At 36.1% G+C, this 23950-nt stretch overlaps 1 protein-coding gene across 7 annotated transcripts in view; it reads right to left on the bottom strand.

The window, feature by feature from the left end:
• The window catches only part of KMT2E (lysine methyltransferase 2E (inactive)), a 63404-nt gene that overhangs the window by 34364 nt on the left and 5090 nt on the right, over window positions 1-23950 (bottom strand). For 2 of the 7 annotated variants that reach the window (XM_009462889.2, XM_087768043.1), the window contains exons 2-5: window positions 21078-21137; window positions 10403-10587; window positions 2044-2155; window positions 1473-1702 (exon numbers count right to left, since the gene is read on the bottom strand). In XM_009462889.2, the coding sequence (XP_009461164.1) occupies window positions 1473-1702; window positions 2044-2155; window positions 10403-10473 (413 nt within the window). In that variant the 5' untranslated portion in view covers window positions 10474-10587; window positions 21078-21137. Of the gene's footprint in view, window positions 1-1472; window positions 1703-2043; window positions 2156-10402; window positions 10588-10949; window positions 11076-21077; window positions 21138-23950 lie in introns of all 7 variants that reach the window. The other 5 variants (XM_087768037.1, XM_087768038.1, XM_087768041.1 and 2 more) reach the window with 5 other exon arrangements.

Raw genomic sequence — 23950 nt, 5'->3', positions numbered from 1 at the left:
ATGGTAAATTATCACAATAGAGAACAAAATAGAGACAAATAACCTCAGCAACAAGACTTATGCTTTACATGGTAACAGGAGTTTTGTTTTTAAACAAAAGGATTCCATTTTCTTCTACAAATATATACATAAAATATTATTTTTCTTTTTCTACATAAAAATATATATACACAAATACATGGTTTTATTTACTTATACATTTTAATAGAACATATGAATATATGTTTTTATACACACACCCCACAGGACTGGTAGCACTGTTGTGCAGCATAGGAAGAGCTTTAACTGCTTCCCAGAGTCAGGGAAGAGAGGCTTCTTACTAGACTGAAGGCTAACCTAGGACAGTAGTTTATGCTCATCCCCACACTGCTAGAAGGAACTGCGACACAGAAATCATTGTTAATTTTCCCACTTGCAAATTTATCACAACTCTCTAACTCCTCACAGAGAATCTCTTCTTCAAAAGAAGCAGACTCTGCCTAACTGGTGACTGCCTACAGCTCCACTGCTGAAAGAACATCTAAATACATTTCAAAATAAGGGAAAAGGTTATCAGAATCAAGGACCATCAAAAATTATTAACAAGCTTGTTACATAAGCAGACGGAAGACTGGAGCTCAAATTAATATTTTAATTAGTCATAACAATCATTTTAGAAACACACAACAATCTAATAAATTCAGGAGCATTCATTAAGCATATTGAATGTAAAAATACAGGCTAATACTGAGTAAGTTCAGAAACATGAGATTTGTCTTCTCCCAATAACTGTATCAGCTCTAAAAATTTCTAAGCTCTTTTTTCCAAGTTCGAGTATTTAATAGCACCCGCTTATTTTACTATGATAAAGTAGGTGCTTAAGCATGAACACAGAAGTTTAAACATTTAACTTTAGCTTCTCTGGTAAGAATCTAGGTTAGTTTTTTCATAGTTATTACAATTCTTAAGAACTCTTATTTTCAAAGGACATAGTTTTATCAGGAAGATCATGCAGAGAAACCAATATTTGAGAAGTTTCTTTCAGATCATTTTGCATCCTGCAAGTTCCTTGATTTACATATACATAATTTACCAGTATACTTTATTACTCAGTACATGCAGATTTAGAACCAATCCCTAGGTCTTTATTTCACCCTATTAACAAATAATGTGGACAAAATACCAGAGAGATACCCTTTTTAGATGGCAAAAAGATATACCCTTATTAAGCAACAATGCACAAGTAAAGGCATGAACAAATTAATGAGTAGTCAAGACAGACTGGAATGAAGTATAAAATACTAAAATTCTCGCTGGCCTTAACCAACTACCTTGCCTATTAGAAAGCCATACAACCTTCAAACACTGTTTTGATGGAAGGAAATTTCATATGACTCAACATAACTAAAACACCATTTAGTTACACTTAACTTCCAGTGCAGCTTGGAGGTTTAAGTAATTTTTACCTTTTAAATTAATTTAATATTCATTACCTGCATTTGTCACAACAGATCATATATCCATCATCATGTGTAAAGCCACAAATGCATCTGGTAATATCAGTTCCATAGCTTCCATCCTCTGACGTACTGATGGTAGTAGCACTGGAGGTTTCATCAAAGTTGGGAGTGGTAAATATGCCTACTTCATTCTTGCTTATAAGCACTGATGGAGGAGGAGAAGCTGGAGGCGTTGGAGGAGGCCGAGCACCATAGTTATGGTCCTAGATTTTTGTTGAAAGAGAAGTTACAGCTCTTAAATGTTCATACATTGATGGTTATTTAAGCCAAAGCATAAGAATTCACTTTGTAAGGAATTTCAGAGACTTATTTTTAGTAATAATTTTTTGTTTCTGTAATTGCTCCTTCTTGTTTTTTACCTTCTCAACTATGTTTTACATACAAATGCACTATGTTCTGAATTCTGCTTCTAATCAACCACCTTTAGTCAACTTACACAACTCCCAATAAGATATAAAAATGTAAGCATGAATCAGTTTTTCCATTTAAAAACAGCAGATTTTACATAATCTATTTTATACAGAATACTTAGCACGAAACTTACTGCATAGGGCAAACCAATGTAACTGTGTGAATGCGAGCTGCTGGTATACAACTGGTGCGGATAACTGTTTGATTTTTCAACTACCACAGGGCTAGCTTCTACAGATTCTGGTCTGCAAAGCAAAAGACAGAAGAATAAATACAATTAATACGTAATTTATATTAATAAATTACAGGTACTTGTTGCACTACTTCTAATTAACTGCCTGCTGTTCCTGTTTAAAGGAGCGGGGGGGGGGGGGGGGGGGCAGAACAAACTCACAGCCCCAACTGCCCCCTCACCCCAAGAAAAACAAGGAAATCCAACCCTCCTCTTTCATTTAAAATTAAGCTTCTGGAGTGGCAGAGAACTTATGCCTCTGTAGAGTTACAGAATTTTTCTTAAAAAAAATGCATGCTGAATCACGTGACACAAGCTGCAAATCTGGGACAGAAAAGCGTGCTACACACTTTGTCAGGGAGTCATGAGTCTGTATGCCTAAGTCTACAGAGTTGTAACAGAAACTGCAGAAAGGACTTCAGCTTAATTATGATGAAAGATAGAAGCAGTAATTCAGAGAGCTGCAAACCGGTATCGCCCTGCACTGCCACCAATCCTATTCAATTCTGCAACGACATCTAGTGGTAGAGGTAGTGCACCAACCTTAACCACCCATACGAACCAGAAATCCTAAGTAGGGTAAATCTACCTAAAAAGGCAGTTTATAGATGTATCTTTAAACAGAAAGAAAAAAAATAAGAAAGATTTGTGAGAGGTTTTGTAGTGAAAGACAGTGCTTTAATACACAAAACTATGTACTAATCCACGACATGAAAGACAAGGAAGATAAAGGAATACTAAAACAGGAAGATATTTTTGAGCACAAGAAATTATACCTTCATTACCTTTTCTCAGCGGTTACATTCCTGTGTGCATACAAGCATATATACACTCTCATGACTGAGACGCTTTTAGTCAGTACTGGTAGCTTTTTCACTGCACCATATGATTCAATCACACTAGGACAAACTTCAATGAACCCAGAGTTACCTGAAGTTTTTTTGGGTTTTTGTTTGTTTGTTGTTTTGGGGGGTTTTTGTTGTTTTGGGTTTTTTGTTTGTTTTGGTTTGTTTTTTGTTGTTGTTGTTGGTTTGTGTTTTGGTTTGGGTTTTTTTTGTTTTTTTGGTTTTGTTTTTTTTTTTTACATTGAAAGTCAGGGCAGAATATCAACATCTAAAACTGAAGTGGCTTTTGATTTGCATCACCAATCAAGCCTGGTTCATTTTTCCTATTTTAGATTTATTATGTGTGAAATCTATTTCCCATCAAAAATATTTTAATAATTCCTTGAACTGATTTTTTAAATAACATTGATATTTCTGAATGTTAAGTTAAAATAGGTATCAGTGTTTTTTTCTTAGACATTAAGATATTAAATAGAGGCTTTTTTGTTATGCCATGAAGCGATACTGGTTTGATTTAAAAGGACATCACCAACTTAGATTTGTTGGTAACACTTTTTCTAAGAATATAATTAATCATTAGCTTTCTGGAAACAACATACGGTATTTTCACATCTACTTGAAAGTGTCCTACTAACATTTTGGTGGCCTATTTCTTTTTACTAGTTTTTCCCCATGTGAGGTTACTACATGATAAAATTGTTTAAAAAGAAACACTAGTTAAAAACACTACTGGGTGAACACTTTGGTTTCTACAGTCCAAAGAAAAAACGTCTTTTTTAAAACATAATGTCTAACAGTCACCAGCTGCATTTTTTTAGAGAGTGAGCAAACACATGAGTGCCCAAGTCATGTGAAGTACTAACCTAAGAAATACAACTTCTGACTAGCATGAGACAAAAACCGACTCTCGCAACGCTTGCCCTTCGTTACCTCATAAACCCAGAAAAATCCTCATTTAATCTCTTTACACCACTTCTCAACTTGAAAATAATTTTATTCAGTTTGCTGGAATTATCTTCTAGAAGCAGCTCAGAATTTGCCAGGTTCATCAAACTCATGATTAAAAAAAAAAAAACAAACCCAACACAAAAGTTGAAAAAGTTGTGCCTTTCCAACAGATTTGCCCTTACCTATTTACTGACATAATGCATTTGTGCAGCAATCATACACCATTAATGTCATCCAGCTAATACTTCCAAGGATCTAGCCAATCAAAATGCCAATGAATGAGGCATTGACTATCCATCCATCACGGCTAGGACAGAAATTAACTTATCTTTCTCCAGTTCAAGAGGGTCTTGACCACTGTATTGCTTCTACTGCTCTTCTTCAACATTTATTGAATGGGACAAGCAGCAGCATTGTTACTCTTATTCACTATGCATTCAATGCTTAACCTAGGTCTTGTTTGCTTCAGTATATGGAAAATACTCAGTTTTCAGAGCAGGAAAGCTTACTGATACAGGTCGGGGCAGGGAATTCAGGCACAATTCATCCTTCAGCAATGCCACAATTAATTTAGGAGAGTTTCCTTCATTAAAGATGAATATTACCACAACCTAAACACCAGCTACTTCAACATGGGAGCATTCAGTGAAAGATACCAGAAGGGAAATAATGTCCTAAAAAGAGAGGTCATGCGTATTCCATCAACTGACTACAAAAATTAAAAAGGTGTTCTAAATCTCTTGCAAAATACGAGACAATACACCCTACTCTCTAAATCTATTTCAACCTACTCTAGCAATTTATAAACCACTTAAGAGAACCAAGTTTAATATTTAGAGGCATAGCAGTTGCGGGAAGCAGAAGCATTAAGCTTCCAAAACCAATACAGGAAACCAATGCATTTATCCCCAACTATTTTAATACTCATAAAACAGATTCAGAGTACAGGGTTAAAAAGGAAAAAGCATAGCTTTCTTGAGCATGGAAAGCCAGAAAATGGGTGGGAGAAAATTAGGTGAGACACAAGGGCAATTACATCTTTGTTATTAAAAAAGTTTTAACACAAATACAAAATTAGAGCAGAATCAGCTTTCAGCAAAGCTTTTTTCAAATGCTTATCCAGGGAGGCCGCAGATATTTTAAATTATAACATGCTCACCAGAGCTTTGAATGTAACTGTTATTGTTCCATTTATCCACTCAAATGCCACACTGGGGTGGGGAACAGTGTGGAGGAGATCAAGAAATAAGGGAAGGAGGTGGCAGAGTATTCACTGAAGCTAGAAATTAATCATCGTAGGTTTCCTTTACAGTCAACAGAAAAGTGACATTCATCCCATAAGCAGTACAGAAGGACTATCATTCCTCCACAGAATTACAGACAACCTTCTAACTTTGGAGAGAGGTCTGCCAACACTTTAATACGTCCTTCACTGAATTCCTTGTTACCCCTCTTCTGCCCACCATGTGCTTGACCTGACCTTGACAGGAAACACACCCTCTATACTATCACTTGCCCAAAGGTCACAGCCGCCTTCTCAAATAGGCATCTCAGAATTGGAGATTTTTGTGAAGGAATACCTCTTGGTAAAATATTTAATTGTATAGCCGATTAAAGCATGAGATACCACTTAATTTAAAAATCAATTTTTAAAAATTTTTTTACTCAAGTAGCAAGGCACTAACTACTGTATTATAGACACCCACCCTAATCTCACCATTGATATTTTTGTGGGCATCCCAAAAAGCAAGTTTTCAGGAATAAAAAGTATAAGCATTCAGATGTGAAAGAAGACAATGAGGTTTTTCTTGCTCATATTTTTAAACATAAAAGTCAGTTCTGTAACAGATTGAGGTACTAAGCTTGACAGTCTTCTGGCCATACCACATTTTTCAGCTTCACCTCAAACAACTGCACCCTTAGTGTATAACTAAAGGATATATATATATTTATGGTATTTTTAGTTTCCATCAAAACTGAAATGTTTGTATTACAATATAGTATATTTGAAGTTAGACCAAAATCCTAACATTATGCCCTAAAATAAACAAATATTACCATGATAAACTGACCATGGTATTTTGTTAAAATGTCATCTATATTTGTTAGGTGTTGTGGTTAGCAATTCAAAACTGTGCAAAATATTCACAAGGGACAAAATAAAAAGCACCACAAAGAGCTTCCCCCATGCTCTTGGGCTGCCATGATTTAAGACATTCCTATAACTTGAAAACAGGAACACAGTATTTTCTCAAATTAATAAAAAAGCAAAAAAGATACCTGTCTTTTTAAAAACCCCTAATAATTTTCACTGTGCAAGTGAAACAACTCATGTTCTGGGTCATTTCCTGCTGTTCATATTTAAAAGTACAATGCAAACTGAAAATATTCTGCATGTTGCCAGCAGGTGGCATTATTGAGAAATTAAATAAGCACACGAGCTCAGATAGTTTAGAAAACTCAGTCCCTACAAGCTTATAGTTAACCTATATTATAGGAATCAACTATCAACCATTCTAAGCAATATTCAATTTTTCTTTAAAAAGTCCGTTCTCCCCCACCCCATTCCTTTTAAATAATGTAAATAGTGTTTTGTTTCTGACCATGTGGTAATTAAAAAAAGGAGGGGGGGGGGAGCTGTTTTTGACTAACACCCAAAATACAATCAGTCCTTAGCACTTGGGGCCATCAACCACTTCTATAAAAATGTAGGTATTCAAATGAGAAAGAAAATCTCACTAAAAGTAAAATTTTCAAAGGCAGGCGGATATCCAAGCTTTAGCTATGAAAACTTAGCTAATAGTACTGCCCGAGAACATTTGTCATGGCACCTCTTGCTTCCAAGCATGCTTCAGCAGCATCAATCTGCCATACACCAGTTTCACAGGTCTAATTTTCAAGAGTTCAGGTTTGTTTCTTCTGTGCACCAGCACACCCGAGCAGTATCTGGCTGAAGGTCAGCTCAGATAAAGGAATGTACTATATTTGATATGAAAAAACAGTATTTCCCATTTCAAGACACTTCATCTAACCAAACACATCTGATGGGCTTCACTACCTAGACAACAAAGAAGTGAGCACTACTTTTCTACCACGAAGTGGTAGTTGTGCTACCTCTGCATCTCATAGCAGGCCCTACAAGTATAGGCTGGCCTGATACCACCTATTCAGGAACTGGCAAGCTTCCCACTGTCCTAAAATACTAAAAAAAAAAAACAAAAAAAAAAACAAAAAAAAACAAAAAAAAAAAAAAACCAAAAAAACCCCAACCAACAAACAAAAAAAACTCACACACACAAAAACCAAAAAAACACACACCTCCCTGTTTCAACAACAGTCACGGGAAGGTAGGTTTTCATTTATTTAAGACTACAACAACGTTCATAATCTCTTCTCCTGGATATTGAACTCAATACAATGATCCATGTACTGTGGCTGTTCGGTTCATTATACGGGCCTTCTCTCAGAAAAAAACCATATACAAGTATTAAAAACAGGACAGCAGTACCATCAATGGCATTTCCCAATGTGTAGCTTACTCATGCTCTAAGCTAGACTAACACTTGCTTAAGTCAGGAAGCGCATTTTGAACCTTCCAAAATGGCTGGCTCTGCTTAGTATTACAAGGTCTTTAACAGTAATAAGTCCCACACATTCATCTTTAGTAAGCCTTTTACAAATAAAGGCAAAATATATGTGTTCTGACTACTATGGCACTACGAAGATCAAGCTACCACTGGAGAGCTCACTTAGGTACAAGTAACATAAGAAAGACTATTTCACCCAATTTTTAAGACATTCAATCCTTTTAGTAAGAGTTATTCTCCACACAGCTATTTGCTACAATTATTTAAATAATATGTGAAACTATGTAATCACATGAACTATTCACCTTTTTAATGGGCTTATCCCTTAGTTTGAAGTATAAGGAAAAATCTCTCAGCACTAAGAGATAGCACTAAGCCAAGAGTTTTTTCCTGGGCTCCTTCTCCTACATAACCAAGTTTGCCATTCCCCCGTTCTTGTGTTTGCTCATGCTTCAGCAACTGATGAAGTAATACCAGACCTGTCAGTTACAGTGAAGAAATTCCAACTCCTCCCTCTCGGAAAACCCCAGAACTTGCTCAAAGACAACCTATGATCGCTATCAATACAATCTATACCCAACATGATACTCTCCGGAAAAAAATGTACAAAACCCATGTAAACACATAGATGGCGACAGAAAAGGTTTACAACTGTATAAGCTGGTAGGTTAGGGACACACCTTTGTGTCACACTTCTTTAGACAGTGACATGGCTTTTAAGTCAGCATAAGCCAATCACGCAACTACACATTTTTTCAGTGTAAGTACGGCAGAGATGACAAGAATTAATCTAATTGGCAACAGTCACTTAACATCTGAAGAAAAGCAGTTTCCTAACTGGATCGCCATGCCACAGTATCAAGCAAGTAACACACTGTGAGCTCTATCTTGTTTATACTGACAACTATATTTATTTATTTAAATTTCAGCATGGCATGCTGTGTCTGCAAGGAATGTTAGCAACCTCAGGAATCATGACCTTCTCTAAACATAAAAGAAAACCACAGGAAAAGAAAATGAAAAGAGCTGTGAACAAGTCACTCAAAAATTTTTCTGCACCAAGGAAACTAGTGTTCAGGATATGAGAGATCAACAAAACAACTTCAAAAATTTAATATGACAAAAAGCTAAAAAGTGCGAATTCTTGGTTTTCTTCAGAAAAATGGCACAGTTAGAATAGCCTCATATATAACTGAAAGCACAGGAGACAAATATCCCTTTAAAAAGCTGTTCAAGAGTTCTACTCAGGGCGTACGGTTTCTTTCAAAGTTTGGAATGAAAGCCATTTGCTTCTTAAACAGAGTAATACTACTTAGCACATACTCTCAAGCAAAGACTGCATGTAAGCTATTTAAATTTGTGTTAGATATTCAACGCACCTGTTAAATGAAGGACCACTTTATGAAGTTTATTTTTGATTTATGAAAGACTTCAAGCATGTATGTAAAATAAGTCTAATCCATTGTTTCAATATCTATAACAAGCAAATGTATTTTTGTGGTCACCAAAGATAGGGCAAGTCTTTAACCTTACTACAGAAAGGGTCAGAGGATGGCAAAGAGTAACAGCATCTCAAGTGGTTAAAGAAAAACCCAAACCAAAACCCAATTTAATATAAAATAATTTAACATTTTTTGTTGGATCTTAAGAAATGAACTACATTTTTTTCTGTATGTATATGCAAAGAAGTATACAAGATTCACTGTGGCTTACACAAACTCTCTTCATCTTTAAACTTCAGCACCTTTTGACACCCATCTCCTTCCCAAAACACTCACCTGTCATATATTCTACTAATGCAAAAGCAACAGAGAAGAAAAAAAAAAAGTCCAGATAGTATTCTGAAACATACAGAGCTCAACAGAATGATGTACCGATGTACACTGGTAAAAGTCATAACACCATCTTGGTCTTTTACCTCTGAAAGAGCCAAGTTGTCCAAAATGCTATTTCTCCTCTCATAACATTCAACAGCCAGGTCAATACTACACACATGGAAAGGTAGGTGTTTGACAGGAAAAATCTCCAGTCAGAGATCAACAATACCTAAATGCTAGCCTATTGATACTCTACAGATTTCAGACACCACTAGGAAAGGGAGGAGAAAAAAAAACAAAAAAAACACACCAAAAAAACAAATCCACACCCAAAAAACCCCCACACACCCACAAAAAAACCCACACAACCCCCTCACACACACACAAAAAAACAAACACAACCCACCCACCCACCCCCCCCAAAAAAAAACCAAAACAAAACCCCCCCCACAAAACCCAGATATTCACTATGCTTATTTCATGCAAAGGAAGACTTTCTTGAATTCAGGATTTCATTGGCTCTCTGTAATCCTTTATACACAGTTACTAACTGAAATGAATGATTAACAAGTGAATTTCTACAAGCTTTTCAATATAAAATAACTTTGTGAAGACATGGTATTAGACAATTAAGCTAGGCCTTCAACTTTAATAAAGGCACCCTTGTCTAATTACTACCACTTTCTTGCCGTTTACCACACCAAATGAATTTACCTTTCTAACATGGGAAATCAAAAATATTTTTTTACATGTAGTTAAAAGGAAACTGAAAGGGCAAAATATTTTAAGGCTGAAAAGCAAACCAGGCACCATCTTTTTTTCTCAGTCTGATAAGCAAGAAAAATACGCATCTGTAGAACAGTTTAGCTTCTCTCCTTTGCTCTCCCTGCAGAGGAAGAAACTGATTGAAGAACAAAGTGACAGTTACTAAACTAATTAAAGATTCAATAAAACTAAGGAGACTCTTAAGTCCTCTCCAACTGTATTCAAAAAATATTCACTAGGGAAAAAATAAAAGAAAAAAAAAGATACGAAAACTTACAAATTACATTCACATACTTACTCTGAGCCTGCAGCCATTTCCAAATAAGAAGTATCTGCTGTGTCAACCCCCAATGGGATCGCTATGCTCATGACGTTCGTTTCTGATAAATTCGATTACTACGGAGTCCTATGCATTGGTATCCAAAACACTGGGGCATGCCAGCCACAGTGCTCATTGCAAACATCTAAGTGCATCCACAAACCCTGTTAAACAAACAAACAAAAAAACACAAAGCAGAAGATTGAGTCAGTTCATTTTAAACCCAGGCAATCTTACATCACGTATTTTCAAAAACAAACAAACAAACAAACAACCAAACCCAGTAACTTTTATCTGTCACAATTATTTCATTAGTTTTATTTTACATAAGGAAAAGAAAACATTCAATCTTCTTTAAAAGTTAACTACAAATACACTTATTTTAAGTGTGCGATGATCTTAAGGCCTGAACTTAAAAATATTACAAACTGACAAAAATTTTATGATTTAAATTGGTGATTAAAAAAAAAAAAACCATTCATCACATTCAGTGAGGTGACAAAGATTCACTTTATTGCAGACTTACTGAATGTGAAGTACATTTGCTTACTGCTCTATGTTGTCAGAGCTCAGTTGCTGTACCTTTCAATAGAAACCTGGTTACAGAATTTTCGAGTATTTCTTAGAGAGCATTGTTCACTTTTGTTCTGCACTTTAAAAAAAAAAAACAAATTTCAATGTCCACAATACAAACTAAGGATGTCAAAAAAAACCAGTATCATAACTTCCATTCGGTATTTTTTAAACTAAACGCATTCTAACGATACACAATAACGATATGAAACAATTTCCATCTCATTTTAATAGATCACCATCAGAAGATATTAAACCCATCGGGTGCCACTTTTCGAAGTGATTTTTTTTTTTTAAAGTAGTAAACTAAAAAGAATCAGTAGTAGTTTTTAATTGTAGAGCAAAGCTACAATCTGCTTGACTCGCATAAGGGAATACAACAATCCTACCTGTATGCCAGTTACTACTAGTCTCCCACTCCTCTTACCGAGTAGAGCAGAACACCCAACCAAGTACAGGAGAGAAGATATACATAGCCCTTCAGCTGCCTCTATTCACAGATTAGTGCAACTAATGCATTTTTTGTAGCCTAATATCGACAAGGTTTTCCACAAGCGACTAGGCAATTGAAGCAAAATACCCCCATCTTCAATACTTTCATAATGAATAATTGCAAAACTCCTTCCAAAATGTCAAAATTGCAAGAACATAGACCACTTTGCAATGAAACACATACAGTGCCTAATAAATACACTCCTCCCATCTGACAAAGCGTAGTATCTTAGTTGAAGTCTACAAAAGCCCAACAGTTTTGACATCAACATATTTTAACACACTCATCCTTGCCAAACACTAGATTGCCAAGAAAAACTAACAAGCTTCCAGCGAAAAATGGGGTACTTATAAAAAGGACTTCAGAAAAGCATTGTGGACTTACATCTGAATGTGCACATTTTATTGATAAAGTCGGTATCTTCAGGATGATGAAGTGGAATCTACAGGGCATCTCTAAGGTATGAGCTGCCACCAAGTCTTCATCTAACTTCTTATTTTATCTCACTACTGAAGTCTGACAATTAACATCAAACATCTCGGTATGCTCTTAAGTGCCTAAACCTTCTACAGTTCATTCTCCCTCTACACAACAGAAGTTGTGTTTTGGTCCCATTACATGAGTCACCAAATACAATGAACTGGAAAGCAAATCAAGCCAACTAGCCGTTGGTATATCTTGCTTTCCTCATTTAAACACTGAGCATTTTCTTATCAAATACCACAAATGTCAAACTATATCACTAGGTATGCATAAAATTAAGGAAAAAAAATACTATTTTCAAGAATAAGCAGCAAGAAAAACCTGTTAAACCAAAACCAGGTATAGAATATTTTTAGTAGCAGCATAAAAGAAACCCCAGGCCGCTCTTACAGTTTAAGTGAGCACTCATTCTGTCACCATATCGTTTACTCATAGGGTAGAACCTTGAATGGCCTCATCTATAACTTACAGGAAACGTCAGCTTACCATTTAGTTCTCTTCTTCTGAACAAGTAAAACATTTATATTAATTCCTACCCAATAATTGAAAGGAAACCATCAACTTTTTTAGTCCAGGTAAATCAGCTATCACAGGTTAAGGGTTGTTTCACTACCAACTGCAGTTTCACCTACGCTAACAAATCATAAGCATAACAGAGATTTTATTTTATGCTTGTTATTGGATAATTCTAAAAAACAGTTTTAGTATGTTTCAAAGTAGGTCTAGAAGACATACTGGACACCACTGCCTGGGATCGACACGTTTCTCGCAGTTAAAATTGCTTTTGGCGGTGTGTGGTTTTTCTTAATTGAGTTTTCTTTAAATGCTTCTGACCAGGTAGAATAACAACTGGAAATTAATGGAGGCAAAAATGCCCAGGAGACTGATGCAAGTGAAGAACCTGCCTTAACACAGCTGCCTCATGGGCTGTAACATCTGCAAACTTACATAAAACAACTGAGGTTACCCAATCATCATATATTCAAGTGACCTTCATTGTCAACACAGAAAGAAGAGATGTGGTTACCAAATCTGAGAATCAAGTGAAGTCTGGGGCTTATTTTTTTTTTTTTTTAAGTAATGCAGAAAGAGGAGAGAGCTATGTATATGTTTTTAGAGCTATGTATAGATAAAAAATTAATTGCTAACACATGGCCCAATTAGTGACACCATCCCTGACCAAGCAAATATGTCACCATTCTTGGGGGGGGGGGGGGGGGGGGCGCAGAACAGAGCCAAGATAAACTTGTTACCCTACAAGCTATTGAAACACATCTTTAAACCTTAGTCAGAATTCCCTCAAAAATTCCAAGACACTAATCTACTCTGAATAAAATCAGAAACTTCAGGAACTCAGATTTATTCTGCCAAACAGCATTAAACAGACATTGTTCCATCCAAAAGGAAGCAGAACATGATTGTTACACTACCTCATTATTTTTACCATCTTAAGATTTCAGGTCTTCACCACACACACATGCACAAAATTTTTCCTCTACCTATGGTTAAGTATGGAAGAATGGAGGCAGTCACCGGCTTGCAACACCTACACAGACAAGTGATTTCAAACAAATATAGCTCATTATTTATGAGTAGCCACCCTCAACGAACTCCCATAATGGGGGCGGGGGGAGACCCAAGATAAATTCATCACACTATGCCCACTTATTAAGAGAACTGTGACCTTATAGGCCATCCAATGACGAAGACCACAGTGATACCAGATTTGGGATGAAGGAAAACAATTATTTTCTGTCACATCAGAACCAGAAGTATTGTCATAACACACTAAAACATTCCCAGAACTTTTATTGGATTATACTACAAAAATTGGAAAGTTCAGAACAGAAAATAGTGTAACCACTGGGGAACTTTCTTCCTTATCCATCTTAAAAGTGATTGCTTATCCTTTGAAGCTTGGTATTTTAGATGAGTCATAAAATACTATCTGCTATCATAATATGGTAGTTTCCAATTTCTGCAAGTACCCATCTATTTCAAGTCATTCTTTCAGAACTCTGACAATCTGTCACCCATGGCCTTCTAAGAAATTGTTTTCATAGGTGCATTTCATTTAAATAATTGGCCAGGAGGAGTGGAAAGAAGAGTGCTAGAGAAGAAGTCTTCCTACAATCCAAGCAGATTATACACAACTTACTGTTTAAGAAAGTCTTTCTTCAAGCAGTACATGAATTTGAAAGTTAGAAAGACCACACTGGTTTGTCTAGTTAAGTTCAGGGTCATATAGTTAAAAGGCACTATATAAAAATTGAACATGAATTTGAACATGAGTCAACAGTGTGCCCCGGCAGTCAGGAGGGCCAACCGTGTCCCGGGGTGCAACAAGCACTGTGCTAGCTGGTCGAGGGACGTGATTGTTCCACTCTACTTTGCACTGGTGCGGCCTCATCTTGAGTAGTGTGTGCAGTTTTGGGCACCACAATACAAAAAGGATACACAGCTACCTAAGAGTGTCCAGAGGAGAGCCACAAAGATGGTGAAGGGTTTAGAGGGGAAGCCGCACGAGGAGCGGTTGAAGTCACTGGGTCTGTTCAGCCTGGAGAAGAGGAGACCTCATCAGTCTACAGCCTCCTCACGAGGGAAGGAGGAGGGGCAGGTGCTGATCTCTTCTCCCTGACGACCAATGATAGGACCCAAGGGAATGTCAGGAAGATATGCTGGGGAGGTTTAGGTTGGACATTAGGAAAAGGTTCTTCACCCAGAGGGTAGTGGAGCATTGGAACAGGCTGCCCCGGGAGGCAGTCATGGCACCAAGCCTGACAACATTCAAGAAGTAATCGGACAACGCCCTCAGACATATGGTATGATTTTTGGGGTTGTCCTATGCAGGGACAGGAGTTGGACTTGATTATCCTTGTGGGTCCCTTCCAACTCAGGATATTCTATGATTCTATGAAAATTGCTGGTCCAAAGTTCAATGACCAGCTCTTTATTGGGCAAAGTAGCTCATCTACCATGCCTTAATCTCAACAGCAGAGGTCCTCCACTTTTGTTAGGGCCCACTATTCTTTTAGCAATAATACACCGTAAGCTTTGAAAGAATTTTGGCAATTTCTTAGATTCATCAGATTTTCTTCATTACCACCCTACCAGCACAGCTTTATTATAGGAAAGCACATTCCTTATTTGAAGAAATTTTGCTTTTATTTAATTGCAGTTAAAAAGTTTACCTTGCCCTAATACTACAATTTTCATCTTAAAAAACAAAAAACTTTTTGATCAAGCTGGTTAAAGCATTTACCTCACGCAAGATCAACCTCCTGCAAGACACTTATCACACTTTACTAATTCAATCACATTGACTTACATTTTCTATCCAAGTTCTTTTTCTCTCTAGAGAATACACAGGAGTTTTTTGACTTAATGGCCATATCAAGTCTAAAATATTTGAAGCCTCACCATACTTCTCATGATCCACTTTGTTTATGATACCAGAACCATTTTTTTTAAATGAATTGTGCTCTAACAACAGAAGTACAAGAGCACAATACATTCCAAATTATTCATCTGTGTGGCTTTGTACAAAGAACATCATTTATGCATTAAACAACAGAAAATAAAACTTACATATTATCCCTGAGGTATTCCACTTACACAACATTATTCTGTGGTCTAACGAAGACCACATGTTTCCTTTCGACCATGCCCTTCTAAGATCAATTGTGTGACAGCAGAAGAAAAAACTTAACTTTTTCACTGGCATACGGAGGAAGGAAAAAAAAAAAAACAACAAATATAGAGGGCTCAACTCTTGAATCAGAAGGTAAATGGGTAATCTCCTGAAATTACATCAGTATTTTTGAACCTAATCCTACAGGGTCCGAACATTCAAAATGAAATCCAGTTACTATGATCAGATGTTGGCAGAAAGGAACTCCAGGACTACTTTACCAGCATGCCTTTTTTCCCCTCCTTCCACCTGCTTCATGTAGGACCATCAAAAGCTATATAGAACAGTTTCAGGAAACAAGCAGATGATAGATCACCTAGACAGAAAGTACACTTGAAAAATAAGAACTTGAAGTCTAGCCAAACTGTCCAGATGACTCCAACAAGGTTCCATAATCCCAGCTATCAATCATCCTCTAAGTGTCAAGAGTCCAGACAAATTCTTCCATGGCATTTTCCATGTAAGTGTCTTTTTTTTTTTTTTCTAAGAAGGTAGGAAAATTATTTTTTAAAACATTTAACTAATTTTACTTGCATTTTGTTTTATAGATTCAGAAACTGAGTTCCCAATACTTACATTCAAACAGAAAGTAACAATATAAAGCTGATCAGAGAACTCTTTATTCTTACCTTTACTTTTATTAATCATGAAGCGTATTTTTCAAGACAGAAGAAACCAAACAGTACTTACTGTACTTGGAAAGGTACAACTCACATGGTTCTATGCTACATTGGCAGCTCACCCTCACAAGGCATTTAAGCTTTTTTAAGAAGGGAGAGGGAAGAGGAAATAGGACTAAGAGCCTGCTAGAACCTATGCTGTGCGTGCAAGAATACTAAAGCTGTCATCTGGGTACACAGATGCAAAACTTTTCATAAGAATCAAAGATAAGTGGTAGCAGCACCATTAGCAACTTTTTTGCTTTAATGATAAAAAAATCCTCAAGAGAAATTAATATATCAAGATAATATCATATACTTATTACAACAAGGGGTTTTTTTCATTTATTTTGCGGTTTTTTAATCCACATTTACCCCAACACTACAAAAGCCAAAGAGGGAAAAAAATTAATGAAATCTGTTTTACTCTTCTTAGTACATCTGACAGCTTTTTACACAGACAATGCCATTGTTCCTTGTATTTCCTTCCCCATAAATCCATTTCCAGATTCTGTTGTCATGTGATAGATACTAAAGACAAAAACCATTTAAAAGTTAGTGGAAAAAATCCACTATACAAGTTAGGAATAGAATTCAAAGCAAGGTGCAACACAACATTTGTTTTCTAATTTATAAAGGGACATCAGTGAAGTCATGAATTAAGCTTATGATTAAATTATTTCTTAGTTCAAATCTAAGAATTTTCCACAGACACAAAAGACTACGCTAATTTTAGCAAGTTGATAGCTAAATCAGTTCAAGTTTCTCACATCACTAGGCATTACAAAAATATCAAGGCTTTTTGTTCCTGTTTTTATGACTTCAATATACACCTGAAGTTCTTCACTATTTTTTCCTAGCAATTGCCTCTATCAGTCACCACCCACTGACAATTAAAAGATTAAAAAAAAAAAGTAGTTACATAGTTTAGATGTTTCAAGACTTGCAGATTTCATCACAGAATGCCTCTGCAGACAGATTACCGGGGCATCCCTAAATGCAGAGCAGAAGTTTAAGGGAGAAAAATCTAATTATATTTAGATTAGCCCATAATCATGCCGAGTATTTCATGAGTGGAAACAGTGCTGGCTTAAGATAAATAATTATTTAGATTTTATACTGATGCATGCAACTTTACCTCAAAGTCCTTAGCTAATGTCACTGCAGCAAGATTAATATACTAACCAAATTACCACCTCTGCACTGTGTCTGTTCTGTATCTTCACAAGGTCTATATATGAAATACACATAACTAAAGGGAAAAAAATTAATCAAAACCTTCTAACCTATCTACATATGCCAACTGCCTTTCCTTAAAAGCAAAATGATATAACTTTAAATACATATTACAAGATATATAAAAGGTTAAAGTGATAATTTACTCACATTTAGTAAACTGAGTAACTGAAATGTCACTCCTGAACATCTGAAAAGTTACAGCCTGTGTTTTCCAACTTATGGAGAAATCAACAGTTCACCCCATGTTGAAGCAGAGCTTATTTCCCCTGAGCACAAGCACAGAAGAGGCTCTCTTTTGCTAAACTAAGAGTACTGGTAAACCCATTGCCTCACACCCTTTAAATACAGGCAAAATCATTAACAATTTCCTGGAGCAGTATTTAAGTATCAGAATACACACAGTATACATAATGATTCGTTTTTAAGGGATGTGTACAAAACTAAGGGAATTAACTTGAAGCTTACTGGAACAAACAGATGAAATTGCTGAAACAAAGTGATCTGTACAGTCAATTTGCCACTCGTGCATGGACTAAGGAAGAAGAAGCGTAGACAAGAATTATCAGATTTACAGATGAAAATGATTCAGACGTAAAATACACAAACTAGCTGCATAAAAGTCTTGAGTCAAGCAAGACCTTTCAGTTCAACCAGCACATGACGCTCATCTGGTTGTAACGTCAAGTCAATTTGAATGTAAAAGCAATCTAGCTGTACTCATATAGCACTAAGCCCAACCCAAAACTCCAACTTCTACCTGCTCCCTGTAGAAAAGTCATGCTACTGTGGGTCCAGGCTGGCTCTACAGTCACACAGGATCACTCTGAAACTACACTTTCCCATCTCAACAAGGTCTTTCTGCTTAGATGCAAAGATTTCCAAGATTGTACTACTGCTTTCAGACCTCTGCTGACTCCTGCTGATCTTGGTGTTAGTTGTTTATGCAAGTCATCTCAGGTAATAGACACATGACCAAAAGGTAGCATTCTGTCTATTTTTCTTACCACACCAGGAAAAATACTCTACAAGGTGCGCTGGTGCTTTCCTTCCTCTTAAAAATACTTTCCTTATAAAGGGAGGTGAATAAAAGTGTATTTGAAGTGCTGATACTCAATATAGCACACAGGAACGTAGTTATGTACCTTAAAATGGAGACACCAAATCAAGCCTACTACATACACTGGAAAAAGGGAGAAACAGAATTTAGAGGACGAACACTTAAAAACATTTTCTATGCATAAATTGCCTTTTATTGAGCATGCACTCTAACATTTTCCTCTTCCCTACCCCCGATTACATCATATGTGTATACATGTTTTGCAATCATTAGCAAAAGCAATTCTTGTCATGCTTTCCTTCGGATTTACAGGGCACTAATTTTAACCTGTGGTCATGGGAACCACCTTTCTCACAAAGAAATCCATAAGAATGGACCTAAGAAAAGCTGATACACCTATGCCATAGCACAATCTCTACAGGACAAATTCCTAAGTGAAAATGCATCTATCAGCAGTGTGTCCTAGTCCACAAATCCGGTGTGAAAACTACTGTCCTGAACTATCACAGAGCCAACAAACTGAGTTTTCCTACTTGGCTTCCCTGTCTAAAATCATCATCTTTTTTTTCTTTTTTTTAACTTTTTAATTTTTTTTTTAAATGGGGGAGGGGGTTTACATGGAGGAGAGAGAAGAAAACATTAAGAAGATTTTACTAAAAAAATTTTATGTTTTGCTAAACTTCTGCTTTCTACTACTGCTCAGGGCACTCACATCTTTTCTATACAATAGTTAGGTTATTTGGAAAACTAGTGATAGAAACTGACATTTTAATGGTATACTCTAGATATCCTTTAACTAGTGAATTACTCTGTGCACTCATGTGTGTAGATATATGTATATATATGCATCTACACACAAATCTGGAACAAATATAGGCAGCATATATATACGTAGCATAAATACATATATCAAAGTAATCTGAATATTTATTTATTGCTAGCTGTTTCTAAGGAGATAACACATCTTTAATCAGACCTAGAAGCCGAATACATGAATAAATGACTAATCTTACCCACAAGGAAGTTCTGTTTCTCCTGACATGCTCCACCATGGTACAGATTTTGCTAAGAGATTAGGAGGGATAGCCAACTTCCAGATGTTACACCACTGCAGTTGCAGTATGAAGTATGCAGGCTTAGAAACAACTGTGAGTCCAAATTCAGGCCTTTGCTACTGTTTGCTGCTCTCTACAGTAACCGAACAGGTAAGTTAGCAGTCTACTTCAAATTTGTGCTGAGACAAAAAAGGGTAGTAGGTAAAAATGAGACACAGTAGGCATGCTCAAATACAATATACAGATTAGGACCCATTAATGACCAACTCCTGCAAATCACATAGAAGAAACAACTTGTTCTAAAAGAAATCTGGTTTCCTATGTATTTTTAGTTTGTGCCCAAATATTCCCACTGACCTAATGTTCTCCATATCCCTCATAGCAATATCTTCCTCCCCATCTTCCTCATCACGATATTAACTGGCCCTGGCCTCATTCACAAGCCCCTCGATAACCTCCTATGCCATCCACACTGGCCTAAACATCGTCAGTAGTCAGGTCCATCTCACCACCTTCTTTCATGCCCTGTCAGCCAGCCAAAAACAACAACAACAACAAAAAGTACCTGCTATGGCTGGTTTGGAGTTACATACATGACAGATAACAGCTAAAATCATTATGCTTCCTCTCCCTGCTTCTCCCAGGATACTGCTCACAGCCGACCCTTTCCAACCCCTTCTGCATCTTCATTAAGCTTCAGAGATCTCAAGGGTACTAAGTCCCTAACTGTATCAAATTTTTGTTTTTTAAGTTATTGGTTGTACTGACAAGAGACCTAGTGATCATTAGACCAACTTATTTAAGAAACACAGCTATTACAGCCAAACTACTACAGGGGAGGGCTGCTCCTCCTCCTACTTTGCTTTTAATCCAATGCCAATATAGAGTAAGAACAAGCACGGTGAAATCAAGAGTTCATCACCATACTTATAAATATCCTGATACCATAAATACAGGACTTTACATTCAACAAAGACTTCAGTCATGTTTGGAATGACAGCCAAACTTCATTAATTGGTCTTGAGTTTGGGATCTAGAACAAAAAAGAAAAAAAAAAAAAAACAACCTGCCTCCTCCCTGGTATTCAAGATTCATGCATAAAAAACTTGAGTTTCCATCATGCAAGTATCAATTCTTCAGTATACAGGTCATTACGTGCATTACACCAACTCTAGTCAATGGAAAGAAAGCTGCCCTTTTAAGCATAAACCTAGAACCAGTCTGTCAGTTAGCAAAGCTTGTGCCACACAGAAGAGCTCGTTTCCACTGGCCGCAGGCTATCTTCCCTTTACTATCTGGTCCAGGAGTGCTCTTCTTGTGTATTCCTGAAGAAGCGATGGAAAGCAATCGCTCTTCCTCAAATATTTATGCCAGTCCATTAAAACATGGAAGACTTCCTCTTACCTCTTCTCTCTCTTCACTCCTTCTTTTCTTCTCTCAGTGGAAGTTAGACAAAATACGGGACTAGGAAGAGAAAAAGAATGAGTGGTAGAAGGGAAATAAAGGTAAATGCAGTTACAGAAAGAATGAGTTTATTGAACAGAAATCTATCGAAGAAGCAGTAAGCAGAGGTATACAGAAAAATACCATTCTTACAGATTTTAGATTTTATATTTACAGGAAGCAGCCCGCAAAATTGAAAATTAACTGCCAATCATTTGATGTTTCCAAGTTTACTAAACGCCTGCCATACTACTTAAAATAAGCCACACACAAAAAGGCCTATCCATTCAAAAATTATCAATTATTTGAGCTGAAGAGTCAAGGAATCATTAAGTACAAGACAACACATGAAGATTAAGAGGAAAAAATTACTTTTTGATAGCAATATTTCTTATTACTTGAAGAAGTATGCTCTAGCTACCTTACATTAGTGTGTTATACTATATCACTGCAAGATGTAAAACTCCTTTAAACAGAAATTCAAAGGTTAAGAAAACAAAGTAGTTTCCCAGTAAAAAGATCTTGGCTTTAACTCATTCTTTGTATCGGCTGTTTTACTGCAAACATTTTTCTCCATCTACCACAAACTGGTAAATAACTGTTGATTAAACTTACACAAAATGCCTGTATGCGACTTACCAATTATTCTCCAAGAAAACATTATTTACACCTGTTACCTTAAGTTATTATTCTTGATAAACTTGCAGTGTTTCTGCAAGTACATACAATCCACATTACGTGACAATACTCTGTAAGTCATGTCTACAACTGTAAGGGCTAAGTATATTTATTTTTTTATTAAATGTAACAGTATACATCATGGTGATTCAGTCACTGGAAGGTCTAAATTCTAAGGCCCAATATTCCTCCCAAGAAGTAGTAAGGTTTTTTGGGGAAAAAACATGTGGCTACAAACACATACTGGTATTGCCTTCAACAATCTAAATATTTTGCTGGCTTCATGACATCAAATAAAATGATTAATTTAAGTTATTTTTTCTATGCTGTTTAATAAGACTTGGGAGTCTACTGTAATTATTAGATACCTACTAGACAAGAAGTAAATTCTTTTGACTTATTTGAAGTCCGAGATTTCAGCTAAGCAAATTTTATTTTGACATGTTTTCACTTAGGTAGATTCCAAAAACTAGTTCCCCTGTTTTATCAGTGGCATTTGAGTTACACGACTAGCACAACAGCGCTTCTACTTTTACTTGTGGAAGCAGTTTGTAGACATTCACCTAATTGTTACACTTATGCTTAGGAATCTAAACACAAGCAAGTCAGAAAGCTGCACTCTTTCAAACTTTAATTCTTTCTATCAGTTAGAAGAACTCTTATGTAATTTTAACCACAGTTCAACCTGGACTATATTTCTTGGTAACAATCTGCAGTATTTCAATGCTCTTCACGAAGATTTTGGGAAGAAGAGGGTGAGAGAACAGATGGAGGGGACTATGTCATGTTCAAGGACAACCAAAAAAACACAGAAGTTTAAGATCAAAAGATCTTTCCTACTTTCAAGTAAACAAAAAACATTTCAATTGCAATTATCTTGCAAAACTATATTGACTGATTTGTGTTAAGAAATTCAGATTCCATGCATTTGTAACTTCACACTTTTGTGTTTTCAAAGGAGATCTCAGTATGTATTTTTAATTGTAGTAACAAAGATATGAAATACCTCATCTTAGAATGAACACAACAAAGAAATTCCACCCAGCAATGGAAGCACAAAACACAGCTTTTAACTTTCAATACTGCTGCCACACGGAAGAGGAAAAAGAAAAGATGCAGAATTTGTCTTTTATTTGTTTTCCAGTACAGAAGATGTGATTGGAAAGCAAGAAACAGTAGAGAATGAACATTACAAAAAACCACTATAGTCATTCATAAAAATCCTGCATAATGATATTAAAGAGTAAGATTCCCATCAAGTGTTTCTACCCTAAGGAAAAAAAAGAGCAACTAGCTGTATTACTTGGTAAAGCACCTGAGGGAGGAACCTTATCCTTATAACCAGTAAAATAACTACTGTATTGTTTATCATTTTTATATAAAAGTATTCTTGTTTCTTTCACAGTTCTCGAATGATAGGTTGGGAAACCAAATGAGAGGTGTAATCTCTCTATACCTTCCCCAAAAAGCTATAAATGAGTTGCTGTAATTCTCAGGTCTTCACCTTCAGTTTAAGTAGAACCTACTAAAAACATTCCTCATTGGAAAAGTTTCTTTAAACGAACAGTTAAGATAGGATTAACTGTCTAGACATGGAATATCATCTGTCTTGTGATATGGTTTTAAACACAGCCCCATTATAACCATACTAATTAGGAGTTAGCTCCTTTTGTCTACTCAAGGAAAGTTAAGAGCATCACCCACTGTTAAAGGAAAAAGTACCTTTAGACCTAGTCAAGTTAGAAGAGCTAGAGAATAATGAACACTGAACCAATTTAAATATTCAGAGCTCCTCAAGGTAAAAGATCCAATCCTACCATCCTGTACACATTTTAAATTCTGGCTTTGTAAATATAGGATATTAATTTCATCACTTCCTATGACTGATGAAATAACCAACAATGGACAACAGATTACAGATCCTGCGTCTTAAGTTTTAATATAAAGTACAATAATGTCATTAAAATCTCATTTTATCTTGTCTTTGAACTTGACGGTAATTTATTTTTGAGATAAAGATACAAAAGTGAATGATTACCTAGACTACGATGGCATAAAACAATGCACAACACACAACTACAAAGGAGAATAAGATTAAAAAAAAAAAGCTCCTCTAAACTTGAGCCCACACTATGACATTTTAATATCTACACCTA

Source organism: Nipponia nippon, unplaced genomic scaffold (genome assembly GCF_047370975.1).
Source record: "Nipponia nippon isolate SJK-2023a ecotype South Korea unplaced genomic scaffold, ASM4737097v1 scaffold_3, whole genome shotgun sequence".
NCBI lineage: Eukaryota > Metazoa > Chordata > Aves > Pelecaniformes > Threskiornithidae > Nipponia > Nipponia nippon.
This window is presented reverse-complemented; position numbering and strand designations above follow the sequence as displayed.